Source organism: Botryllus schlosseri, chromosome 5 (genome assembly GCF_051294905.1).
Source record: "Botryllus schlosseri isolate E-star chromosome 5, Bs_hap1, whole genome shotgun sequence".
Taxonomy (NCBI): Eukaryota; Metazoa; Chordata; class Ascidiacea; order Stolidobranchia; family Styelidae; genus Botryllus; species Botryllus schlosseri.
This window is the reverse complement of record NC_137240.1, coordinates 349,582-373,656: the sequence shown is the minus strand read 5'-3', so window position 1 is coordinate 373,656 and position 24,075 is coordinate 349,582. Positions and strand designations below refer to the sequence as shown.

At 39.1% G+C, this 24,075-nt stretch overlaps 3 protein-coding genes across 5 annotated transcripts in view; 1 reads left to right on the top strand and 2 right to left on the bottom strand.

Moving 5' to 3' along the window:
- LOC145438504 (plasminogen receptor (KT)-like) overlaps positions 1–24,075 on the top strand; it is a 72,764-nt gene that overhangs the window by 23,042 nt on the left and 25,647 nt on the right. The gene's annotated exons all lie outside the window — the stretch shown is intronic.
- Positions 6,588–10,421, bottom strand: LOC145438496 (centrosomal protein 20-like). The gene has a single exon (XM_080315824.1). It carries the CDS (start codon positions 8,326–8,328, stop codon positions 7,942–7,944), a length of 387 nt encoding a protein of 128 aa, XP_080171950.1. The 5' UTR covers positions 8,329–10,421; the 3' UTR covers positions 6,588–7,941.
- On the bottom strand, positions 12,967–21,837 carry LOC145438495 (MOB kinase activator 3B-like). Of its 3 annotated transcripts, none has more exons than XM_080315823.1 (8): positions 21,701–21,837; positions 16,883–17,041; positions 16,166–16,299; positions 15,548–15,606; positions 15,386–15,489; positions 14,724–14,827; positions 14,468–14,566; positions 12,967–13,874 (listed from the first exon to the last, which is right to left on the bottom strand). In XM_080315823.1, the coding sequence occupies exons 2-8, from the start codon at positions 17,010–17,012 to the stop codon at positions 13,812–13,814; spliced, it is 693 nt and encodes a 230-aa protein (XP_080171949.1). In that variant the 5' UTR covers positions 17,013–17,041; positions 21,701–21,837; the 3' UTR covers positions 12,967–13,811. The 3 variants fall into 3 exon arrangements, with proteins under 3 accessions (XP_080171949.1, XP_080171947.1, XP_080171948.1); XM_080315821.1 differs by lacking the exon at positions 21,701–21,837 and adding an exon at positions 20,204–20,228; XM_080315822.1 differs by lacking the exon at positions 21,701–21,837 and adding an exon at positions 20,054–20,121.

Sequence of the window (24,075 nt, the reverse complement as noted above, 5' to 3'; positions counted from 1 at the left end):
AAGGCGCTCTAGCCCCTCTCAGAGATTGGGATTAGGGCGTTATCGCGTCTTATCCGATTGTTAGGCTCCAGGATGACTCCTTGGAATCGCTTTGTTGTCGAAAGTATACTTCAAATTTGAAACAGACTTCATCGCGGAATGGAGTATTTAGCCAGGGATATCTAATACTTCTAGTTCTCGATACACATGTTTTTAGCGAATGATGTATTTAAATATGTATTCGGTAGATACTATTTATAGTCACCAACATCTCGCATGCATGAAGAATGACAAAACAAACATATACAATAAATACATTATGCATACTTGCAGACGAAACCATGGCAGATGCTGCAATCAGTTTTCTGCAGTCGTTTGACATCAGACAATATCGCCTAATATTAAATTCCCCTAAAACAAAATTTTGCTACAGCTCAAAAGTAAAAATGAATTATCGCGAGCATAATATACAATATATTCAACCCAATCCAAGTGAGGTAGGCCTATATGAAAGTCAGTAGAACGTCATACACGGACATACCAATGGACGGTTTTCAGGTATATTTTCCTAATGATTCGATTATCATGAAATTATAGTGACAACCAGATTTGGACCTGGATTGAATCTCAAACAGGATTTGGATTTGAAAATATTAAATCCGCCCACCTGAATTGGGCGTGTCAAAATCGGGAGTTGGTAAATTTTACCACCGACTGTAACTTCAATTCCGACTCCAGATATTGTCAATATACCGACTCCAACTCCGACTATTTTATTCACAGAACTCCGACTCCAATAGTAGGCCTAAACCACAAATTTACTTCGCAAATTATATGTGACAGTGATGGATTAATGACTTTCATATATAACCTAACGATTATTCGCGAAGGCATGCGAAATTGTTTCATTGTGGCATAGCTCGAAATACTCACTGTACAAATGGTATTGAAGTATTTATTTCGAAATATCTTTCCTTTTTCATATGATTCAAGTTTTTATAACAAGACAAGCCACGGATATTCTCTAATTTGTACGAAACATCCAAACATGATATATATGCCATCCTGTATAATTAAAATATGTCCATAAAAACAATAAAAGTGTTGCTCTTGTGTATAAGTCAGCAATTTATCCGGAGCTGTACAGATTTTCTCACTATACATTATACACACTATGCTGATGACAAGCACTCGCTCTGTCACGATAGTCACTATACTAATAAAGGATGTTCAGAAGTGAAAATTAGGCAGATATGGTCAAAGTAGTCAAGAAAGCTACTCAAGTAGAAGTAGCGACGAAAAAAGTCTACTCAAGTACAGCAGAAGTACTTTTTATACATAAGCAACCTAAATCTACTTGAAATATAATTGACTGACTTCAAATCTCCTCAAGTAAGCAAGTAGCTGTGAAAACAATCGTAATTCGTTCGCATGGACTGATAACAGCTGCAAACGGAGCTAGGCGTCAATGTGGTGTGAACGGAACCACGCAACCCGGTATCTAAATTATATTCAGCGATACTTTCGTTAAAACATATTCGTGACTCCATATCTACAGTGCGCGAAGTACAACGTAAATTCTGGGTATTACATGACTTTGATGAAAATTAAATGTTGGTACTCGTGAAAACAGCCCCGAAATTCCGTAGGCTATCTTTCTTATTGAAAACTGAAAATAGCGAAAAGTAAGTAAGTAGTTTACAAAATATTACGAAGTAGCAATAGCGAAAAAAAAACGATCTACTTGAGTACCAAAAGTAGAGTAAAACTACTTGAGTACTTCGAAAAAGTGGAAGTAGCCTACTTCGTTACTCACCCCTGAATTTAGGGAATAGTCAAATAGTATATGTCTACATGAACTTAGTCAAGTATTCGTGGACTAAGACTATACTTTGCACTTTCTATTAAAGAATTGCTCGACCCAAGCGGCTGGGCTATTATTTACTAGAATTATTTTTGATTTTGTCAAGTTGGAAGCAGCGTTTCGTTATATTTGCATCAATTTTACAAGTTATACTGTCACTTACAAAACCAAACGATATATTTACTTTTTCACAATATCATAGCATAATTCCAAAAATTGCACCAATTTGTGATTGCATCGGCAATTTTGCGTTAGCCACGAAAATGCCTCTTGCAACTTTCATCTTCTATGCAACTTAATTGCAATTTGCAAAATAATGTCCAATTTTATCGATATCGTTTATAATAACAGTGATTGTGGATACAAATCCTATTTTATTTATAATGAGTAATTTAAAAACTTTGAAAGCAATTGTTTTCATATTAAAGGAGTTGGAGTCGGAGTCAGGAGCATTTTCACGAACTCCGACCCCGACTCCAGTTAGTATTTTTTCACGACTCCAAGAAGTGCTAACAAATTTTGAGACTCCGATTCCATTAAGGGAAAAATTAGCGAAACTCCGACTCCGCAGCCCTGGTCAAAATACTTTATATTGTCAACGAGAATCATGGTTTTGATACTCTTTCTCATAATATAGCCTGAAACCTGATTTGGACGGGTCAAAACATGCATAGCAGCATGTAGTACAAAGCATGTAGAACTGCCATTATTTTTCTTTGTGTTCACTTAAAAGGTATAATTTTCTACATCATCACATCACATCATGAGGTTGATTTTTCTGCGTTGGTTTCCTGGAAACAGACGTTTCAAATTGGTTGGTATTGTGCTTTTCGACTAAAATGTCCAAAATGATAATGAGGTATTGTGTTCTTTTTCGACTGCGAATCGAAGGGCAGGGTGAAGCGAGTTTAAGCGAATGCGAAATAGATCACACTCCGACTCATTCCTGAATATGACAATAGTATCATCTACAGTGAACAACAGTACAACACTGGCTTGATGGACTCACGCTGGGAGAGAAGATAGACCTCACGATATCCTTAGCCAAATTAGGTTTCAGAGGCGAGCCCATGGCTACGCCGTAGGTTCTGGTTGCGACCTGTAAAAGTTCAACGAAAACTTTGCGCGGGAATGGTGGTGGGTATACCTTGCCGCCGTAATGCACGTTGGCACAAATATCACCATAGTCCAGGGGCGGCCAACTTCTCCAGTCGGCGGGCCGGATATAGGAAAATTAAGTACTTGGCGGGCCGGATTGCTGAATCGATACATTATTCGCCCATTTATCCACATATACAAAGGAATAAATCATAATTAATGAATGTATTTTAACGACAGCAATATCACTTCAAAGCCATTTCTCGCCGATAATGTCGAAGACAATGTGGATTTGAGAATAACATTGTCATACAGACGTCGCCATGTCTGCTTCTTCCTGATCAATCAACACACGGTGTAATCCCTAATTAAGATTTTAGAGCGTTCCATAAGCCCGGTAACCCAAATTTACCAAGATATCAATTCATTAGGATTGAGTAGGTGACGAGATAGCGCCGTTGTTCTGTGTGGCCTAATCAATCTCGATATTGAATTCATGCGGCCTGTGTCCTCTACGACATTTGAAAAGTGGCCTGCGACCCGTTTTGAGTCGGCGACCCCTGGCATAAACGGTGCCTTTCAAAAGCCTAGAAGTGTGCCGTGCTACAAGTCGGCGGTTACGGAATCAAAATAAGAAATATCAGCCTGGTGTAAATGATCGACCATTGTAGTCGACAAAAATCATGATCACCACAGACGATATTAGGGTTAAGTGCATCGTAAATGCCGATAATGCAAGTCTTCTCGCTTCGACGAACTTACGCGTAAGCTCCACTCTCGCAACGCGGCGCAATGTTCGCAACTCCGCAACGCGCATACACGTATATAATAATACAGTCACTAAAATCTGGCGTAGTAAGCAGGTAGGGGGGAATCCCTGCAGTCTGAAGCCGCGGGCCAAGTCCAGGTTTCGTATTTCACTAGTGAAAGTGAACGAATCGCGAACACCTTCAGTGTCGTGTCTTCAAGAAGAGGTTCCAAGACGCCAATGAGCAATTTTGCTAGGTGATGTTGAGCAGACCCGATCATGAAAAGTATCTCACTGGGACATTTTTGTGAGTTTTTGGCAGTCCACAGTACATGCGTGGTCTCTGCGATCCCGTCGGTCTGACGGAGTTGTGGTTCCGCCGTCAAGACGTTATTCTTGAAGGTCAGCAGGTGGCGTACCTAAGGTTGCATTTAAAACAAAAATTAATTTAAAGTAAACATGTTTAAAACAAGGCCCTAATTTAAAACATGCTTCTATTGGTTTTTTTTAAGCCATGACGTCACCAATATTCAATTGTGACGCCATAGTGGATTAACATTGACAATTGAAAATATAGGGTAAATATAGCTCCTCTGACGAGATATCTGTACCATTAATGTTGAACTGGATATATTGCGGGTTCCAACCATCCCATATCGTTATACGTCGCCTATATCGGGTGGTAATTATCCGTAGGTTCATATACAACATGTTTTTTGGAAAGTATTTACACAATTATGGCATAATTTTTGGCCTTGAAAATGTTTGTTTTTTTAATAAGGAATTTATTTAGAACACTGGTTAAAACATGTTATAAACAAAGTGTTTTAAAACACCGTTCGTTTTAAGTGCAACCCTAGGCGTACCAGTCGTCCGTCAATTTTGGTTGAGTTATCGAATTCGAGGAGGGTTGATGCTCTCACTTTTCAAATGGGTAAGAGAGTTTTCAAATGGACAATGGACATTGATTGATATCACTTTGCAAAATGGCCAATAGCGGTCAAAACTCAACAGCTTTGTTCTGAAGGACGACGACAGATTCCTTGTCTGGTTTGGTGATGCGAATTTCATGGTTGAAGAATATCGTGCTTTGATAGTATATAGAAGACGTGTGTCGTCTGATAATCTTCTAGAGTTGTAACCTGCGTTCAACGTAATGTGTGGCTGGGTAGATAATACTTAGCTCGCAGTGCGTAGACGCATGTTTCTTGCGTTCGTCCTTGATCTGACAACTTCAACGTGAATGCAACGTCGGTATTGCCTCAGATAGATATATTGGTCGAATGACTTCTTTACCTCGGAATCAAAAGCGCACAAGTACAACACAACACACGCGCGTCCACGTCGTCCAAATATCATATGATCGACCGAAAATATCATCGCTCTATCAAATATGCCGGACCTGATGTGTGGATCAGTATCCCGCCGGCCATCCGGCAGTCGACGGGAGCATGTCCACATTCATGTCGAAATACAAGCAATTACTACTAAATAAATACAGTCCATCCTCAAGATTACCGGACCACGACTGACCTATCGATCTCGCTTCCCATGACATGCCGCCCATTTCTTGTCGCTTCTTTTTCTATACTATCTTCTTTACTTTCATTCAGTGTGTGCAATGTGCATGCCTCCTCTTTACATCGCCTATAGGCCAAGGTGGGTGTCTGATTCCATAGACTAGGCTACTCCTAGTCGCTTCGACATCTTCCTGTCTTTTCATTGTATCGCATTGTTTTTGGTGTATTGAACTGATAAAATTGCTAATAAACCAATGATGAATGATGAATATGTATGGAATATATATAGCCTACAGGTACCGTATAGGACATCGCAAATGAGTCTGGCGAAGGTGGGTGTCTGATCTTAAAGGCTACTCCAAGTTGTTTCGACACCTTCCTATCTTTTCATTGCATCGCAGTCTTGTGATGTTTTGAAACGATGAAAATATTAACAAACCTGATTGACTGGCGTATAATTCAAATACAATGGCTGACAAATGATAAGCCACGTGGTACTAGAAGAAAGACATAAATCACGTGATATACAGATATGAGAGCGACGTCTTATTTTGTGTTATGATTTTTGATAATTACGCTGTTCTTTTGAATTCTCTACTAGTTGCTGATGATTACCCCTGACGAGTGTCAGCCGAAAATATTCGGGTTCATTTCAATATGAATATACTATCCAATTGTATATTGAACCTCTGTACCTCCAAGAAGCTGTTCAGATATGAGAGAGAGAACCAGGGATCTACAATATCAAGGGCTCTACAGTATCAAAAAACCCGCCTTGTCGATAGGACGCCCACAATACGAATGAGCCAAATCTGATAATGGAGCTTTAAGAGCAGCCTCATCTGATTCAAGTTCGTGGTGTTTTAATTGGCCGATCAGAACTTCAAATTCCACATATACCTCCTCTCTCTTGATAGTGGTCAGTGGTAGGCAAAAATTGAGCCCATTGGGATAAAACGAATTGTTCAGCCGAACTTGGCTTATGGTCTTATAGGTTGAGTATGTTCTTCTTGCTGGGACTTGAATTACTATCGCTCACCACGCGATCGTTCTTTGTTGAATTCTGCGCATCTATCTATCGATGCCAAATAACGACATATGCGAATCAAGTTGAAAAACGACAGGACAGAACGCACTTCCTTCTGCAGCAGAGTTGTAACCAACTTCTCAATCTCGTTAAATATAAAACAAACAGTGTTGGGATCAAGTCACTACCTTCGAGTCACGAGTCATCTCGAGTCATTGCAGATTTTGACTCGAGTCAAGTCAAGTCAGTCGATTTTCAAAGGTGACTCGAGTCAAGTCAAGTCACTCGTTTTTTGGAGGTGACTCGAGTCAAGTCGAGTCAAGTCAAGTCAAGTCACGAGTCAAGTCACAATTCAAGTCAAATTAAATTTTTAAACCATGAATGAGGATTCAATGTCATTACATTTTGCACACAACTGTGAAAGACAGATTAATTGATTATTTATCTTGAATGTCTAGTTAAATATACATGCAAAAAGACGTTGTATCCCTCACGCACACGTAGACGTAGAACTGCTAATAAAATACGTGAGTAACTGTACAATGTACATGTAGCCTACTGTACAGCTACATGCTACAGTACGTTATTATCAGCCAAAATATTGGACCTAATGCTAAGCTTGGAGAAGTTGCAACAAAATGATAAGGTACGATAGCCTATACACTACCCATCTACACATCCGTGAGAATATAAACGCCCAAACTATATTTGTTCGATTTAAATCATACAAAAGGGTTGGTAAATGTGAGCACTGCGCAAATTAAGCATTGAGCCGTCTACGAAACTGAGACACATTGCTATTTGGATTAATCTTCTACTACTACTTCGACAACATAAGTTGTGATCGTTTAGTTGGCGGTCAATTTATTTGTGATCTAACAATGAAGGATCAGTGTAACGTAGAATCAGTGAGTGACTGGTTGCTCTCACAAGTGACACCGGCGTATATCGAACAATCCGAACATACACAAAATACAGTGATTTATTCGGCACCGTTTACTTGATGACTTGAAATTGACTCGTAAATTTTACTCCGAGTCACGAGTCAACGCACATTTTTGAAGCTCCGAGTCAAGTCAAGTCAAGTCATTTTCCCAAAGTGACTCGAGTCAAGTCAAGTCATACGAAAAAGTTGACTCGAGTCTGCCTCGAGTCAAGTCATGACTCGAGTCATCCCAACAGGCTAATTCCATTATAACTTAACAGGGGCTGTAATGCATACCCTCAGAATTGTCCAATATTTACAAATGTTGTTCTTTTTTGAACTCTGGGTACATTAAAAAAATTAGATTGAAAAATTTCCAGCGGTTCAAAAGATAATGCGATTCAAAATTCTCATGTCACTAGGTGGCGCTGCACGCAAAAATCTTTAGAATCAATATTTTTTGCTGTAATGATGGTGGAGAATCAATTAAAATGTCTAATTATACAATTTTGAGGCCAAGGAATTGAAAAAAATCAACATTTTTGCTCTAAACTCGGAGAAAAAAAAGTTACGGACAAAACAAAATTGGGGGGGGGGAGCGGACTTGAAAATCCATGTAGGATACCGTCTACACAAAAAAAAATTATTGCAAAATGTACTCTTAAGCGAGTGAAAAGCGCCTGAAGCTATAGGCTGTCGCGAACACACAAAGGTCTCGAAAGATACAGAAAATATAACTGAAAAAGTGAAAATTTCTGATTCACCGATTCAGTTCTCGGGTCATTCAGAGGAATTCTTCAGCGCTTTGTCGCGATTCGTCGAATTTCTTTGCACAAAATAATGGACGAGACTGTACAACAAAGGAACCTCGTCTCTTGTCTCGACACCGAGTTCATGCGAGAGAAATTGTCGGTCCAATGGCACCGCCGGTTGACCGGACTCTGTCACCAAGACCGATTCGGAATATTTGTACCTGTTGTAGTTCAAATACTCGCGAATTAGCTCGTTTATGATCAAGTTTTCGTTTGAGAGCTCCGGCTTGGGAAGGTTTTTGTCGTCCAGAGCGTTGAAGACTTCCGATCGAATTTTTGCTTTTAGTTCTTGCGTCGTTCCGCGGCTGTCAAGATTCTGTCGAACTAGTTTTTTGAGTTCCTCCACCGTTGCCATAGCCTAATATGCTAGAATCGAATTTGAGAAGCGGGAAATGTACATTGTTCAGTCTGTGTGGAGGATGATTGGTGTGATTGCATGCAAAATAAGGTCAGTAGCGATGTTAGGGTTGGTATTGGGGCTGGGGTTTGCGCATTTTTACTGGTGTATTCCAAGCATAAAGTCATTTCCGAGCAAACAGTTTTCTCATGGAATCAGTCACATGCAAAATAAGGTAAGAGACCATATTTCTACTGAACTTAACCCCAAATCCTAATCTCTAACGCTAAGAACCTCAACCCCCTACCCTAATGTAGGCCAACTGACCATGACACTCACCCACACCAAAATTACCCTACTGTAACCCTCAACAAATTCAGTAGCTTTAATTCTAATCGAACTTGGAAAAATAATGTTGTTGAGCCATCATTCTCACTATAATCAAACTTTGGACAATTGATCATTTTCTAGTTGTCTGATCCTGATTTGTACTCTGTATGCGTAGCAATATCCATGATTTAATGTCATGAAATATGCGAGTGAAACGCACCAAGTTTCCCGATTCCAAAATATGCCAACCATACCAAATAAGTTATCAGAACAACCTAGCCATTATAAAATTAAGTTAAATTTCCTCCCTGTAGTTCCCTCATGTCCCACAACAAATATGTTTTCCACCGACGACATGAAATGTATGTTTCCGCAATTCCGCAGCTTATCCTCAAACACATCAATTAGACCGACATAGAATAAGTGATTTTAGCGCCAGTAGTAATGAACGCTTAAAGTACAATAATTTACAAGTATCTCGTTCGAGAAACCTCCCAACTTTGAGGAAATATTGCAATTCTCGCATTCCACCGTAAGACATCAGATACGGTCATCTCTAGCAGTCGGCATCAGAGCAACGGTTCGTCGTTCGTTTTGTTTTGAGTTTTGCTACAAAACGCATTGGTGCGTAAAACACCTAGTTCATCACTGAGATGTATAATAAATATAAGACAACACCACGGCGTACTAGCATCGTCGTTCACAGCACTGTAAACGACTATGATGCTAGCAGTATATATCTCAACCAATCGAATATACTGTTCTTTTCATCCGATCAAGCAACAAAACACCCAATGCGACACACAGACACAATGGAATGTAATGAACAGATAGGTGAATCACGAAACCAGTGATGAGCGGATCTTGGCTTTGATAATCTCAATACTTCCTACTGCATGAGTATCTGAAGAACAATTCGTCCGAATCCGAAGAATCTCATGTAAGAATTCATATTGAAGAAGTTAGTCGAAGAATCAGAAATGTGCAGTTGAGCTGCGATGCAGTTATAGCCAGCTAACGCATATTTGCTTGGATACAATGATGGTACAAAGGTAGTGGTCGTCAGGATTCAGTCAGTCAGTCAGGTTTATTATTATTTTCATCGTTTCAAAACATCACAAGACTGCGATACAATGAAAAGATAGGAAGGTGTCGAAACAACTTGGAGTAGCCATCAAGATCAGACACCCACCTTAGCCTAGGCGAAGTAACTAAGAGGCATGCACACTGAATGAAAAGTAATGCAGAGAATATAAGACGCAAAAGCGACAAAATGGGGTGGCATGTGGCGGAGGGCGAGGTCGATGTTAGGTCGTGGTCCGGTAATCCTGAAGAGTGGCTAGTATTGATTTAGAAGAAATTGCTTGTATTTCGACTTGAATGCGGACATGCTCGACGACGGTCGGATAGCCGGCGAGATGCTGTTCCACAATTGGGGTCCGGCATACTTGATAGAGCAATGCGTTTTCTTGTATTCAGTCCTGATCATATGGTAGTTGTTCTTCGTTGACGCGCGTGTGCTGTACTTGTGCGCTTTTGTCTCCGAGGTGAAGTAGTCCTTGAAATTTGAGGGACATTGACCGCAATGGAACTGATACATAAAGTGGGCAATTTCTAGCTTTCTCATATCTTCTAAGTTTAGAACACCAAATCTTTTGAGAAGCGATTTATCAGTTGCACATCCAGGCCCCCGTGGGGCTTTGGCAATGATACGGATGATCCGATGTTGAAGTTTTTGCAGTGGGTCAATTGTATTCTTGCAGGCAGCACCCCAACAAAGAATTCCGGCCGTATTGTAACTTTGATAGGAATAGAGAGTTGAAGGGTATCAACAGCACGCTGACTGGTAGAATGTAGCTAAGGCGGCGAAATAGACCACATACCTTCGATAGTCGTGGTTTGAGTGATTGTATGTGACTCTTCCAGGACATGTCCGAATCCAGTAAAACACCAAGGTATTTGGCAATTTTAGTGTTGGAAATTGGTTGGCCAGCGATGTCAACGGTTAAGTTATCACAGGAGTTCACGACCAATAATTGGGATTTCGCAGCGTTAACCCGAAGGCTATTATGGGACGTCCACTCATGCACTTTGGGCATTTGATCACTGGTGACGGCATTCAAGCTTGCGGTAGTAGGTGCGTGAGATAGGATGGTGAGTATCGTCAGCGAAGAGTGTGGTATTCAATGATGAGGTTTCAAAGATATCATTGACATATAAAGTAAAAAGGACAGGTCCAAGAACAGAGCCTTGCGGAACACCACAGGTAACAAGGTGGGGGGGAGGACAAAGTGTTGGATATCGAAACCATTTGATATCTCCCAGGATTAACTGATAATAATTACTTGCTTGGACCTTGACAAAACAACCTATAGTGCTAGAGTAATCAAATTTCAATTCTATTCAAAACTATTTTAAAAAAGAGTCCGTATCCAATCGGACTGCTACAGAATTGTGCAAAATTCAGTCTGATGCGCAATGCGCATCACTGTCCGATGTGACCAAGTACGGTCTCTCTCTCAGTGCACTACATAAGTGTATTGTCCAATGTCCATGAATATTGGGTTGTCAAAGATTTCGAAATCCAGAAATACTACGTTGTACCAGTGTTGGGATCAAGTCACTACCTTCGAGTCACGAGTCAGCTCGAGTCATTGCACATTTTGACTCGAGTCAAGTCAAGTCAATCGATTTTCAAAGGTGACTCGAGTCAAGTCAAGTCACTCGTTTTTTCGAGGTGACTCGAGTCAAGTCGAGTCAAGTCAAGTCAAGTCACGAGTCAAGTCACAATTCAAGTCAAATTGAATTTTCCAAGTATAAGTGTTGATGCAAAGTCAATACATTTTGCTAACTGGGTGAAGGACAGATTATTTCGCCATCTATCTTGAATCAAATAACGAATATAAAGTTAAATATACATGCAAAAAGGTGCTATAACGCTCAGGCACACGAAGAATTCCTAATAAAATAATTGAGTCACTATGTATAGCTACATGATACACTGATATAGCATATTCTTATCAGCCAACATAGAGGATCGAATACGAAGCCTCGACAAGTTGAACAAATTGATATGGTCAATACACAACCCATCTACACATCCGTGAGAATATAAACGCATAAACTATATATTCATTCGATTTAAATCATACAAGAGTGTTGGTAAAGGTGAGCACTGCGCAATATAAGCACCGAGCCGTCTGAAACAAAGATACCTTTCTATTTCATTAATCTACTGCTACTACAACAGAGGTCTCAAACTCAAACTCAAAAGTCCAATTATATCATGGTGTCGTTTGTTGAGGTTTTAGTGTTTTTATAGTAGGCTAGTAGTAGCGTGAACTTCAAGTTTTTATGTCTAAAAAAGATATGTGGCACTTGAATATATTGTCGAAGACTTGAAATTCCAAAATGACATCGCGGGCCGCACAAAATGTTCTCGCGGGCCGCGTGTTTGAGACCTCTGTACTACAACAACGTAAGCTGTGATCGTTTCGTTTGCGGTCGACGTATTTGTGATGTAACAATGGAGGATCAGTGAAACGTACAATCAGTGAATGACTGGTTGCTCTCACAAGTGGCAACGGCGTATCGCGAATAACCCGAGCGTACATAAGATAGTGTGATTTAATTGACACCGTTTACTTAATGACTTGAAATTGACTCGTAAATTTTGCTTCGAGTCAAGAGTCAATCTACATTTCTGAAGCGCCGAGTCAAGTCAAGTCATTTTTGCAAAGTGACTCGAGTCAAGTCAAGTCATACGAAGAAGTTGACTCGAGTCATCTCATCACTGCGTTGTACTGGCTCAATCTGCAGATAACCAATGAGATAGCTGATGAAAAACATCAAGGAGACTGCTAGAGCTCACAGAAAAGCCGTTTACAGTGTGTGTGTGCATGACCCTACGAGCCTGGGTGTCCACTTCGTTCTGCCCCCTGTCCTATCGCGTTGATAGCATAATCGATGACAGGATGCTATTTATCGGCAGAAGATTTCTGATTCCCATTATCTTGGAATTAATTATAACCGCTACATTCTGGACGCTGGAATACATTCGTATGTATCGCAATCTCGCATACCTCAGGAACAGTTAAGTAGCTAATCCAGTCAATCATATTATATTTGGTTAACTTTACCTCTGCTACAGATACCCTGTTAAGTCTTTTTTACTGCTGGTGCTCGAGTGAGCTCGACTCTACTTACTGAGATCTGTGTTGGAACAATCTGTTTTACGTTGATTTGCGAAATGAACTTCGATGCCACCCAATTGGCGGTTTTCGGGTGTGGCCTGATTTGCCTCAAACATATGAAATAACAGTGCTAAACAGGTATTGACAATGTAATGAAAACAAGAAGTCATGGCTTGAAAGAAATGCAAATTTGACGCAGAGCGTCCCTACAATAGCAAGCAAACGACATTGAAAATACCGAGATGATACTCTTGGAGGTACAGAACTTCAATATGCAGTTGAATAATATATTGGTATTGAAATAAACTCGACAGGTAATTCTAAGGAGGACGTAGTTTATTTTCGTCCTTGATGTTTTTTGCGGCATATACACCGACTCATGATACACATACACACGATCTGCGCATATGCATACCATGAGCAACTAGCCGAGAATTGAGAAGACCATTATATACTCCAGCAGCCGTATCACCAAATATGACGTCTCTTGCATGGAATTTTGAATAGTAGTCGAAGCTAACAGACAGCTGGCTCAGCCTAAAATATCCAGGTTTATTTTAATACGAATATATCATTCAATTGTTTAGCGAGGGGACGTTTACTAGACAAAAAACTGCAATAATATAGAATGCTGAGAGTTTGGCAAAATTTTTGTCATCCATGATTGAAAACAGACTTCTGTCGGACAAACTCTTCCGCACAATAAACACGGTATCGTCACAATGATAAAGCAAACCGAAAAGTAATTTCCGACAAAAGTTTGTGAAACTGCGTGAAGTAAAAAATAATGGCGTCGCTGAGGAAACTGTAGAATCTCTTATGAGGAATGATCACGAGTCTTTGGTGAAAGCAGCACAGTTTTCATCGACTGGAACATGGGACTCGGAGTCGAGACTGATCCGAAACGAGGAGATGTCTTCCGTTTCAGGATGGGGGAAGATTTGTGATGTCACAATGAGGAGCTGACATGGATCCTCTTCAGAAGCGATCGGAAGATCCGCCCGACCTGTGGCTATGGCAGACGTTGCTCTGCAGTTCTTTCTGCGAAATTGAGCATTGAATTAGAAACAGGTGGCAAAAGTAGTTGTAGCTGGTATTACCACCCAAGTAGAAGTAGAAATAACAGAAATTTATACCAAGTACAAGCAGACATTTCCAAGTATGTAAAAAAGTAAGTATTCGTAGTGGTAATGGTAGTCGTATTCTAAAATCATAAGCGCTTAAACAAGTAGTGCAAGTAGGCAAACATACTTCAAGTAAAAGTGCCAGATCCAAAATGCGCAACTAACCAAAACAAGACTAACTCATTACATTTCCTAGCAACTCATTCATCCGATCGGTTTTCCACACGAACATCAGTACAAGTTTGAAATGGGAGGGGTTCTGTCCCTCTAAAACCCATCCCGGCCACACCACTGAACTACTCACTTTTCAAAATCTACTAGAGCTACAATTAGTCACTCTTCAAAATTCACTAGACCTAGAACTACTCACTTTTCAAAATCCACGGCTAGGACTACTCACTTCCCAAAATTTGTAATTAGAAGTAGAACTACTCAAAAACGGAGTAGTTAGTTGACCATCAGCTAGATTGGCAGTTTATACAAGCCTGACCACATCTGGTTGCGACTCACCAATGGTTCAAGTTCCTTCTTATCGACAAGACCGTACCGCGTTACAAAGTAAAAATAATGTTTGTAGCAAGCGTTGACATGCGCCTCTGCTCCCATCCCCTGATAACACAAAGCATGATAAAAAGCATCATAAAAAAATATCCAGTCTCTACTAGTCGCTAACAATTACCCCTGACGTGCATCAGTCTACAGTATTCGGGTTATTTCAATATAAATCGATCGTTCAATTGTACATTGAAAATACTAACAACGTTACCTGCACTCTTTCGAAATGATGAATGTAAACGTGAATGAAGACTCTGTGCAGTCGAGTTAGAATCTTCTTACAAGTGCTCATGAACGACTTTGGGAACGGGGTACCTGACAGACAGTTTGATTGAATGCAGGGTTACGCATAATGGTTCGGGTACCGAAATAATATGCTCCTTGCTATTAAGAGTTCATTTGTCAAAAAATGATGGTTTTAATAGTATTTTCCACGGTGGCAGCCCTGAAACCTCGATTGGCCGTATCGTAGTATACGACATATTTGTGAAATCAAATCACAGCATTGTCACAAAGTGCAACGAAATAGGTATGGTCAAAACAATACCATGTCATTTTCAACGAGGAGTAGAACTGGCATTGTATTCTTTGTAGTTGTATAATCGGTTCGTATCTGAACTTCCAACATCATTCACACTCTTATGCGATAATGAGGGATACTGGAATACTCAATTTGAAGCCTAATACTCAATTCCAAATTAAATCACTCGGGTACTTTATTTTGCCCAGCAAATGTGTTATTCACTGCTGTCAATGTGAAAATGAAATTAACACGCCACAGAATATAGTATCAACTTCTAAGCTTGCCATATTATTTTCTGCTACAAATGTGGCCTCTTGGGTAGAATAATTGCACCACGTATGTTGACGTACCGACACGAGTTGGGAATATTGCATCGTCGTTGATCAGGTCCTCAATCCAAGCCATGAGCAGCTGAATGTATTGGGGTGCGGGCAAGATTGTTGGTTTTTTGTATCTAAAAAAGAATACCAACTGAAACTGAGGCTACTTCATTTCAAAGAAAAAAATCATACTTATGCGAGTCTTGCCAGCGATATTCGTATTTCGGGCCGCCCGACATCACTGGACACGACTGGAAAGAAATTTTGTTTCATAACAATCTCAACTAAATGTGTCACGGGCAGACTTGTACAAACTACCGAGCCAGTTGGTCGTTGGTCAACGAACTACAGGTTTTTTGACTAGTTCTAGTTCCAATTTCAGTTGCACATTTTGAAATAAGAGTAGATCCAGTGGGAAATTTGAAAAGCGAGTAGTTGAAGTTTTAGTTTTACAAAGTGAATAGCTCCCGTTCTGGTAGCGAGTTTTGAAAAGTGAGTAGCTCTAGTTCTAGTTCTGACTTTTGAAATGCGAGTAGTTCTACTTCTAGAGTTCTAAGAGCGAGTTTTAAAAAGTGAGTAATTCTTGTTCTAGTTCTGACTTTTGAAATGAAAGTTTCTTGGAGCCAGTTTTGAAAAGTGTGTAGGCCTAGTTCTAGTTTTAGTTGCAAAGTTTGAAAAGTGAGTAGTTGTAGAGTTCTAGTTCTAGTAGCGAGTCTCGAAAAATGAGCAGTGAATAGTTCTAGTTTTAGTTGTGCATTTTGAACAATGAAAATCCAGTAGTTTGTACAAGTCTGGCCACAGGCGACTCACATCAGGAGTGCAGAAGTCCGCCACAGTCCCGTAGATGAGGTTGATCCGATTGAAAAAGTCTACGACGTGAACCGCGATCCAATCGTTCATGTCTTCTCCTTCCGGAAGGCTGACAATCGCCTTCAAGTCCAGACCTAGATAAAGACAACGATTGATGACGAACAGGTTTGGACACAATGATTCGAGTACTCGGGATCTGAATTGAGCATTAATTTCGATGATTCGAGTTGAGCAGACAGATTATTCCAAATTGTATGCTCCTGGCCATTCAAAGTGAATTTGTCAACGTGAATATATGAAACGAATATAGTTTCAATACTATATTCCACTGGGAATCCTTTAAACCTCGGTTAGTGATATTGCAGCATACGAACATGTAGTACAAAGCAACGCAGTATGCACGTTATTGAAAATTACATATCTGTGAAAAATAATCACCCCCCAGCATTGTCACTACTGCAATGAAACAGGTTTGGTCGACAAAATACTAAATCACTTTTACTGTACGTAGCACTGGCATTATATTCGCTGATTCGCTGCGGTCGCATAAAAGATACTCATGTGAACATTCCACATCATTCAATTCGTCGTGAGCGATAATTAAACACTGGACTCAAAACCTAATACTGGATTCTGGATCAAATCACCAAGGTACTTGATTTAGTCCAGGCCACCTCTGATCGTAAAATACAGTTTCCTTCCGTACAATTTTCCTACCTGATTGCAAGCTGGCCTGGGCTTTTTTGTGAAGCTGGAATTTTGAAGTCCCAGGCTCGAATCTCTTCTTTGGCCGGAAAGTTCTCTCCTTGCTGAAGACGCTCTTCAGATGCAAGTTACTCTTCGACATGATCGGCGCACAGCCACTAAACACATCCACTGTCAATGCGAAGGTGACAATCAATAAACAAAAATTTGAAGAGCTTCTCGGAGGTACAGAACTTCAATATACAATTGAATAGTATATTCAAATTGAAATGAACCCGAATATTTTTGGCCGACACTCGTCAGTGTAATTGTCAGTAATTAGTAGAGAATTGGAAAGAACATTGTATGCCAACAATCGCATCACCAAATATGATAAAATTTCGAATAAACGGGACGAAGAAAGCTCGTAAGCTCAATGTATTATTTTTGGATGGTACACGAACTCCTTCCGTAAGCAGTTATCAAAATACGCCAACCAAGTATGTGCCTACAGAAGGAGTTTCATGCGATATCATATTTTGCAACACGATTGTTGATATACCTACACTGTTCTCTTCAATTCTTTACTAGTTGCTGACGATTACCCCTGGCGAGCGTCAGCCGAAAATATTCGGGTTCATTTCAATACGGTATCAAGATAATACACAATTCTATATTTTACATGTTGAATCCAAAGCTAGACAACTACGGTAGAAAATATTCAGCGTTTTAAAAGTAGATTAGGAGTGGAATTATAGCGACAGTTTTATCCTACTTAGATTACAATTGGAATTGTGAGTTGACAAAAACTTGAAAATTGAAGTAAACTCCGACATTAACAAAAAATCAGGTTTAGTTCGTTCACATCATAGCAGAGTTGATTCTCTCAAGCACGAGAATTGAAAATGTCTGGACACCAAGTTTGGTTTGTTTTGCGTCAGCATTTTCAAGAAAACCAGACTAAAATTAAAATGAGATCATAGAAATATTTCACAAATAAGATTAGAATCAGATTATTGGCACTTTGCTATAGCTAGATATCCAAGTCTGGTTCAACCCAACAGAAAGCATGCAGCTTGTTCCGAAGGAAAAACACAACTACAGGCATGTATCCATTTATGGCTCATCTCGTCGAACCATTTCCGTAAATTTGCTACAGCAGGATGAAATGATTGATTATGCGCTTAATAATTGATAAAAAAGGACACAATCAAAGACGGGAATCAATGAATGACAAAATATTAAGACTGATCTGCTTGAATTTTACAGAAATATCTCAACATCTAGAATGGGTGAGCCGGACGGTGCTACAACCCTCACTCTACACTCATAATGAAAACCTACAATTTTGTGGGTTAATAAAAACCACACAATTGCTATTAACACGAGTAAACAAACCAAAACAATACCGTCAATTTTTTGCCAATGTAATACCATGATTAGACTAATTAGAGCGAAACGTTTCAATGCCATCATTTCATTCTAGTCGAATTTCTGGTTGTCCTGGATACGATACAGATCTGAATAGTTCGAGACCTATGAAGATGAGCTAAGATTTGATATGAACTTAACTTGCATTTCTTTTGTGAATTCAGTAATTCTGATTTCGATCTAATTTATAAAAACTGCAGCCTGTAGTAATCCTACTACTAATCTAATTCGAAAAGCTAAAAAATTTCCAGCTGTTTAGCTTACTAACTCTAAACAGGCCTTATATAGCCTACTGAATTCACTCGACTAGCTCTAGGAAATCAGTGCCAACCTCGTTTGGTCCGCTAGTAAAGACATATTTCCTGCAGGATATATTTTAGAATGACATCATCAATAGCAGCGAGTCACTTCCTCTCATATAGCAATGATATCAATTTCAGAGAGTGTTTTAATAAATGCTGATCATGATGCAGTTACATAAAGTGCGAAAATCATTAGGCCTACAATTTATTTATTTACAAATTATTTGACGAGTTATGAACCAGAGAAATTTTCAGAAATCTAGTTCAAGGAACTCTTGGATGTACAGAAATTCAATATAGTCTACAATTGCATAATATATCCATATTGAAATAAACCCGAATATTTTCAACTAATGCTCGTCAGGGCAAATCGTCAGCAACTAATAGTGAAGGTACTAAGTACATTGAACTTAAGCTATCTGCCTTCCTCGATTATTTGAAATTTGATGCATAATTGGTGGTACGATTGTTGATATGCAATACTCTTTTGACTTCTCTTGCTGACAATAACCCCTGAGCAAAAATATTCGGGTTTATTTCAATATGAGTATGTATATTATTCAAATCTAGTTATGAAATTCGAAGCCTGGAATTTGGTAAACAGAATCTTGCCTTGGTCTACGAGCAGAGCAAACGGAACAGTGAATGGCGCCTAGTCAAGGAATGAAATCGAATGCGTTATGACTTTGAAAATGCTCCAAATAATTGATCAACGACACGTCACATCATTTTACAGTACGGCAGACGATGGTCGTGCCAATATTGATGAACACATATCTGCAAGTGGTGGCGATATGTTCATTCAGAAAACAGCGCAATGTAAATGAGGATCTCAAACACAACACCGTGTGCTCACAAATACAAAATCTGTTTCGTCCAGACTTGTACAAATGACTGGATTTCCAGAATGCGCAAATAGAACTAGAACTACTCACTTTTCAAAACTCATAGCCTATACTAGAACTATTGACTTTTCAAAACTCGCAACTAGAACCGGAACTAACAACCTTTGAATATACACAATTAAGTAAAGCACAACAAACTGATGTTTTCTAGCTGATCAGCAACTATTCTTTTTCTCAAATCTGCAACTAGAACTAAAACTACTCACTTTCCAAAATCCACAACTGGAACTAGAACTAAAACTACTCAGTTTCCAAAATCCGCAACTAGAACTATCCTTAACTAGAACTAGAACTAAAACTACTCACTTTCCAAAATCCTTAACTAGAACTATCCTTAACTAGATCTAAAACTACTCACTCTCCAAAATCCGCAACTAGAACTAGAACTACTCACTTTTCGAAATCTGCCATTACAGGCTAACTACAACTATAACTACCGTACTAAAAAACAGTAGGTAGTTGCCCGTCAACTAACTAAATTAGTGGTTTGTACAATTCTGGACCTGCAGCAAGATATTTCAAGCATTCAGAAGTTCACAATTTTTCAACTACAGAAACAGACTTACTTGCAAAGATGAACAAAAAGTTGTACGATTGTTCCGTCAAACAAACCAAACCACAATTACGAAAGCGACTGCCAACCACAATGATCAAGAAATTAGCAATGGTGGTCCAACTGAATTAATATTCTACACCACCAATATCTTAAAGCACACCTTTCATGCACGCACCAGTTAGCGAATCTCATTGAATTAAGAAGTCAACGCTTAGCAAACATCAGATGAGATTCGCTTCGGGAACTGGACCAATGGTCGACGAAACGGTCACAAGATCTCAGATTAGTCAAACACTTGGAAGCAGCAGATGAGTCAGATGTGCAAAAGCCATTCTATTAGAAAGAGTTCCGGTTGATAACGATTCAGAAGCTTGCACAAATCAGTTATGCTGCAATAAATTTCCGCATCACACAATCTAGAAATCGGCGACGGCTGCAAATTTTAGCAGTTGTTACAAGAGTGTCAAGTGAGAGTATCTAAGTTGAACCGCGAACTGTGACTAACAACCGCAGTTGATAATACAATCTAGATATTGCCATTGAAATTAGCATGCAACCTATAGAATGACCGAATGACTCAATAGACTTGAACAATCTTGATCAGCTCCACACAGTCTCAGATCTGTCCGCTTAACATGTATTGTATTCAAACTTGTGGGAACTACTGGATTTTCAATAAGCGCAACCAGAACTAGAACTACTCACTTTTTAAAACATAAAACTAGAACTAGACTCAACGGCCTTCAAGACAACTAACAGACAAGATAGCGTAATGGTTAAGGGTAGGTCGTGGGTTCGATCCCCGGCCGGATCAGACCAAAGACCTGATTAGTAACACTAGTATCCATGACTTCCCTGCTTGGCGCTCATGCATTATTGGGTAAGCATGGAGGGGTGTTGCATGACTTAGAAAGCCGTACAAGGCTATATCTGCACCTTCCTTGTCCAGCGGCATATGCACATCATGCACTCATGGTATGCATATGTACAGATTGTGCGTGTGTCTATCATGAGTCGGTGTATATGCCGCAAAAACATCAAGGACAAAAATAAACTATGTCCTTTCCTTAACTAGATTAGATTCTAATTAAGCAATTATTTATTTTAATTTTAGCGGAACATGTTTGAAATGGGATGGGTTTCGACCCCACTTTTCAGAGACCGCCACTATAGAACTAGAACTACTCTCTCTTGAAAATCCGCAACTAGAACTACAAGTCTACAATTAGCCACTTTTCAAAATCCGCGAGACAAACTAGAACTACTCACTCTTAAAAATTCGCAACTGGAACTACAAGTCTACAACTACTCACTTTTCAAAATCCGCGACCAAAACTAGATCTACTCAGTTTTGAAAATATGCGACTAGAGCTAGAACTACTCACTCTTAAAAATTCGCAACTAGAACTAGAAGTCTACAACTACTCACTTTTCAAAATCGCCATCTAGAACTCAAACTACTCACTTTTCAATATCTGCGACTTTAACTAGTTACTTTTCAAATTGCGCAACAACAAGTAGAACTACTCAAAACACCCGTAGTTAGTTGAACATCAACTAACTAGATTGTTAGTTTGTACAAGTCTGGTTGTATTTTCTTTATAAAAATGTTGTGAACATGCAATACTCGGCCTACGCTAGCACTAGCAGCACTCACCGGTTGAACGATTATTAGTGCAAATTTGAAAACGCCTTCACACTTATCATTAGCAAGCACAAACAGAAGACAAAATCGTCGGTATCAAAATTTAGAAACTACAATTTCTGTGAATAAAAATTGTAACAATAATGAATTATTCCAGTACTTTTTCATATTATTAACCTGTAAATTTAGATAGGCTTTAAAATGAACTATATAGCCTATCCACTGATCTCATTTATATAGTCCTAGCTCATTTCATAAACATAATTCAATAGTATGGATAATATATTGACTTTGCCTATTCAAAGGGGCACTGCGATCTGAATATGATGTAGTCTCAAAGTACAGTTGAATGTGTGAAAAAACATTTTTGTAGCAGTCACTTTCACAAATGGACTATTCCACTCCATCTATCTCGGTGGTATCCCGTTTCACGCATCATAACCCGTTGCAAAACTTATGACATCTACATTATATAGAGTCCTAGTCCAGGGGTGACGTATGATTTCATCGGGCCCGCGAAGCTATTTGGAGTATATTAAAAATGTAAGCCTATATTATCCAGAACATTTGTAACAAATGCCTAGAAATTCTTCCATTAAATAGTCCCTCAAGACAGCAGCTTCAGAGAATATTCATAGGCCACATTATAACCATCAGTCAGCGATCTTGCAGTTTGATTTTAGTCGCTATTAGGCACAAGTCGCTGACATTGACACCCAATTCCGAGAAGGCAAAAAAGTGCACGCACTGAGGTCAGAGTGCTATAGACAAAGGGACCGAAAAACCAGTTATTCCCAGAAGCGAAAACGATAATAAGAAACCGTTATATGCAGGATTCATATAGAGAATGTAATGATTACACAGAAGTATAATTCAGATGTGTGGTCGTACTGCTGTATCACTTCCATCGAAATGTCCCCGACTTCCTTAGAAACCCGAATAACGATTTAATAATATACAACGGTATTCAAATGACCAATCGCAGTATTTTTTGCAATTCTGTGGTTTGCGAATGAAGGTGTTGCTAGAATTGAACGTCTATAGTCAGTAATATAATGAAATATACTACTAAATGCTTGATAATGAAGTATTCAATGAAAAACAAGGACATGATTTTGAGGTAACATTTTGATCCGGCCAGCGACCAATCCGAAGGTTTGAATCCAGCCCATGACGCAAGTTGAGTTTGACTCCCCTGTTCTAGTCCAAGTCATAGTTCAGTCACTAGTTCAAGTCATGTCCGGCTTACTTTTTTTTCTAACTTTTTTTTGGGTGATATCGAATGTATTATTTCTGTGACTCTAGTCTTAACATATATTTATACTAATATATAATAGTAGGTCTCTGGCCCTGTTTGTCAAATTACCGGTAATAATAGAAGAGATACCAGTAATACGGCAACTTCAGTATTCTTCGAAGTTGCATTGAAATACGGTACTTGTCTTAACGATATGATACATCACCAATGACTTGGTCGAGTCATGCGCAGTGACTCGAGTACAAGCATACTCAGTCATTATATATACAACCCCAGGGAAATCTTTTAGATGCAGATGACATTGACGAGTGACGATAATATGGTTTGAGACCACATCATATTCATTATTCATGCAGATCGCAGTCCCCTAAATTTATTGAAATGAGCACTAAGAGTAGCCATAGTCGCAAAACATTTGTACGCGAGCATGCCAATTGGCAGTTACCATCCGCATATTTCGAGCATGCAATTATGAATATATGAACTCGAGTTCGAATTCATTCAAATTCTGCGATCAGTCACAAACATCAACAACACTTTATTTACTATTGCAGTATACGAAATATTTTTATAATCCTCGAACAATCGTCACATATGCACTCCCATATTGTGGAATTACAAGCAATATTGATTACACTCGTACACAAAAACTCTGCGGAAAGATTCCAACCGAATTGAAAAACATGTTGTTGAATGTCTGCATGGACGTATTAATGAAAAAACAGCTGATGAAAATATAACTGCGCTATTTTTTTTATCGTTTGAATCTCATATTTTGAAACTTTCTTTTACATACTCTGTGTATATATAGTTACTTGTTTCATATATAAGTGAATCGAAACATGTAGTTGGAAACTATTGGCCTATGACATCAATGAAGATTTGAGTAGATCTTTACTAGAAATAGAGTACTGGTACCGCTAAGGCCTAAATCACTCAAAGATAACATTACAATAACTTGGGTTTTTCGTCATCTTAGTATTCATATTAGTTCAAACATTATAAACGTGTGACACCAATGGAAATGTAGTGGCATCATATGTCACGGCCTTGTAACGTCTTCCCACCATTGCCCACTAATCATACTGCATAGGCGCTCATTTCATTCGAATTTCCTGTATACAGCAAT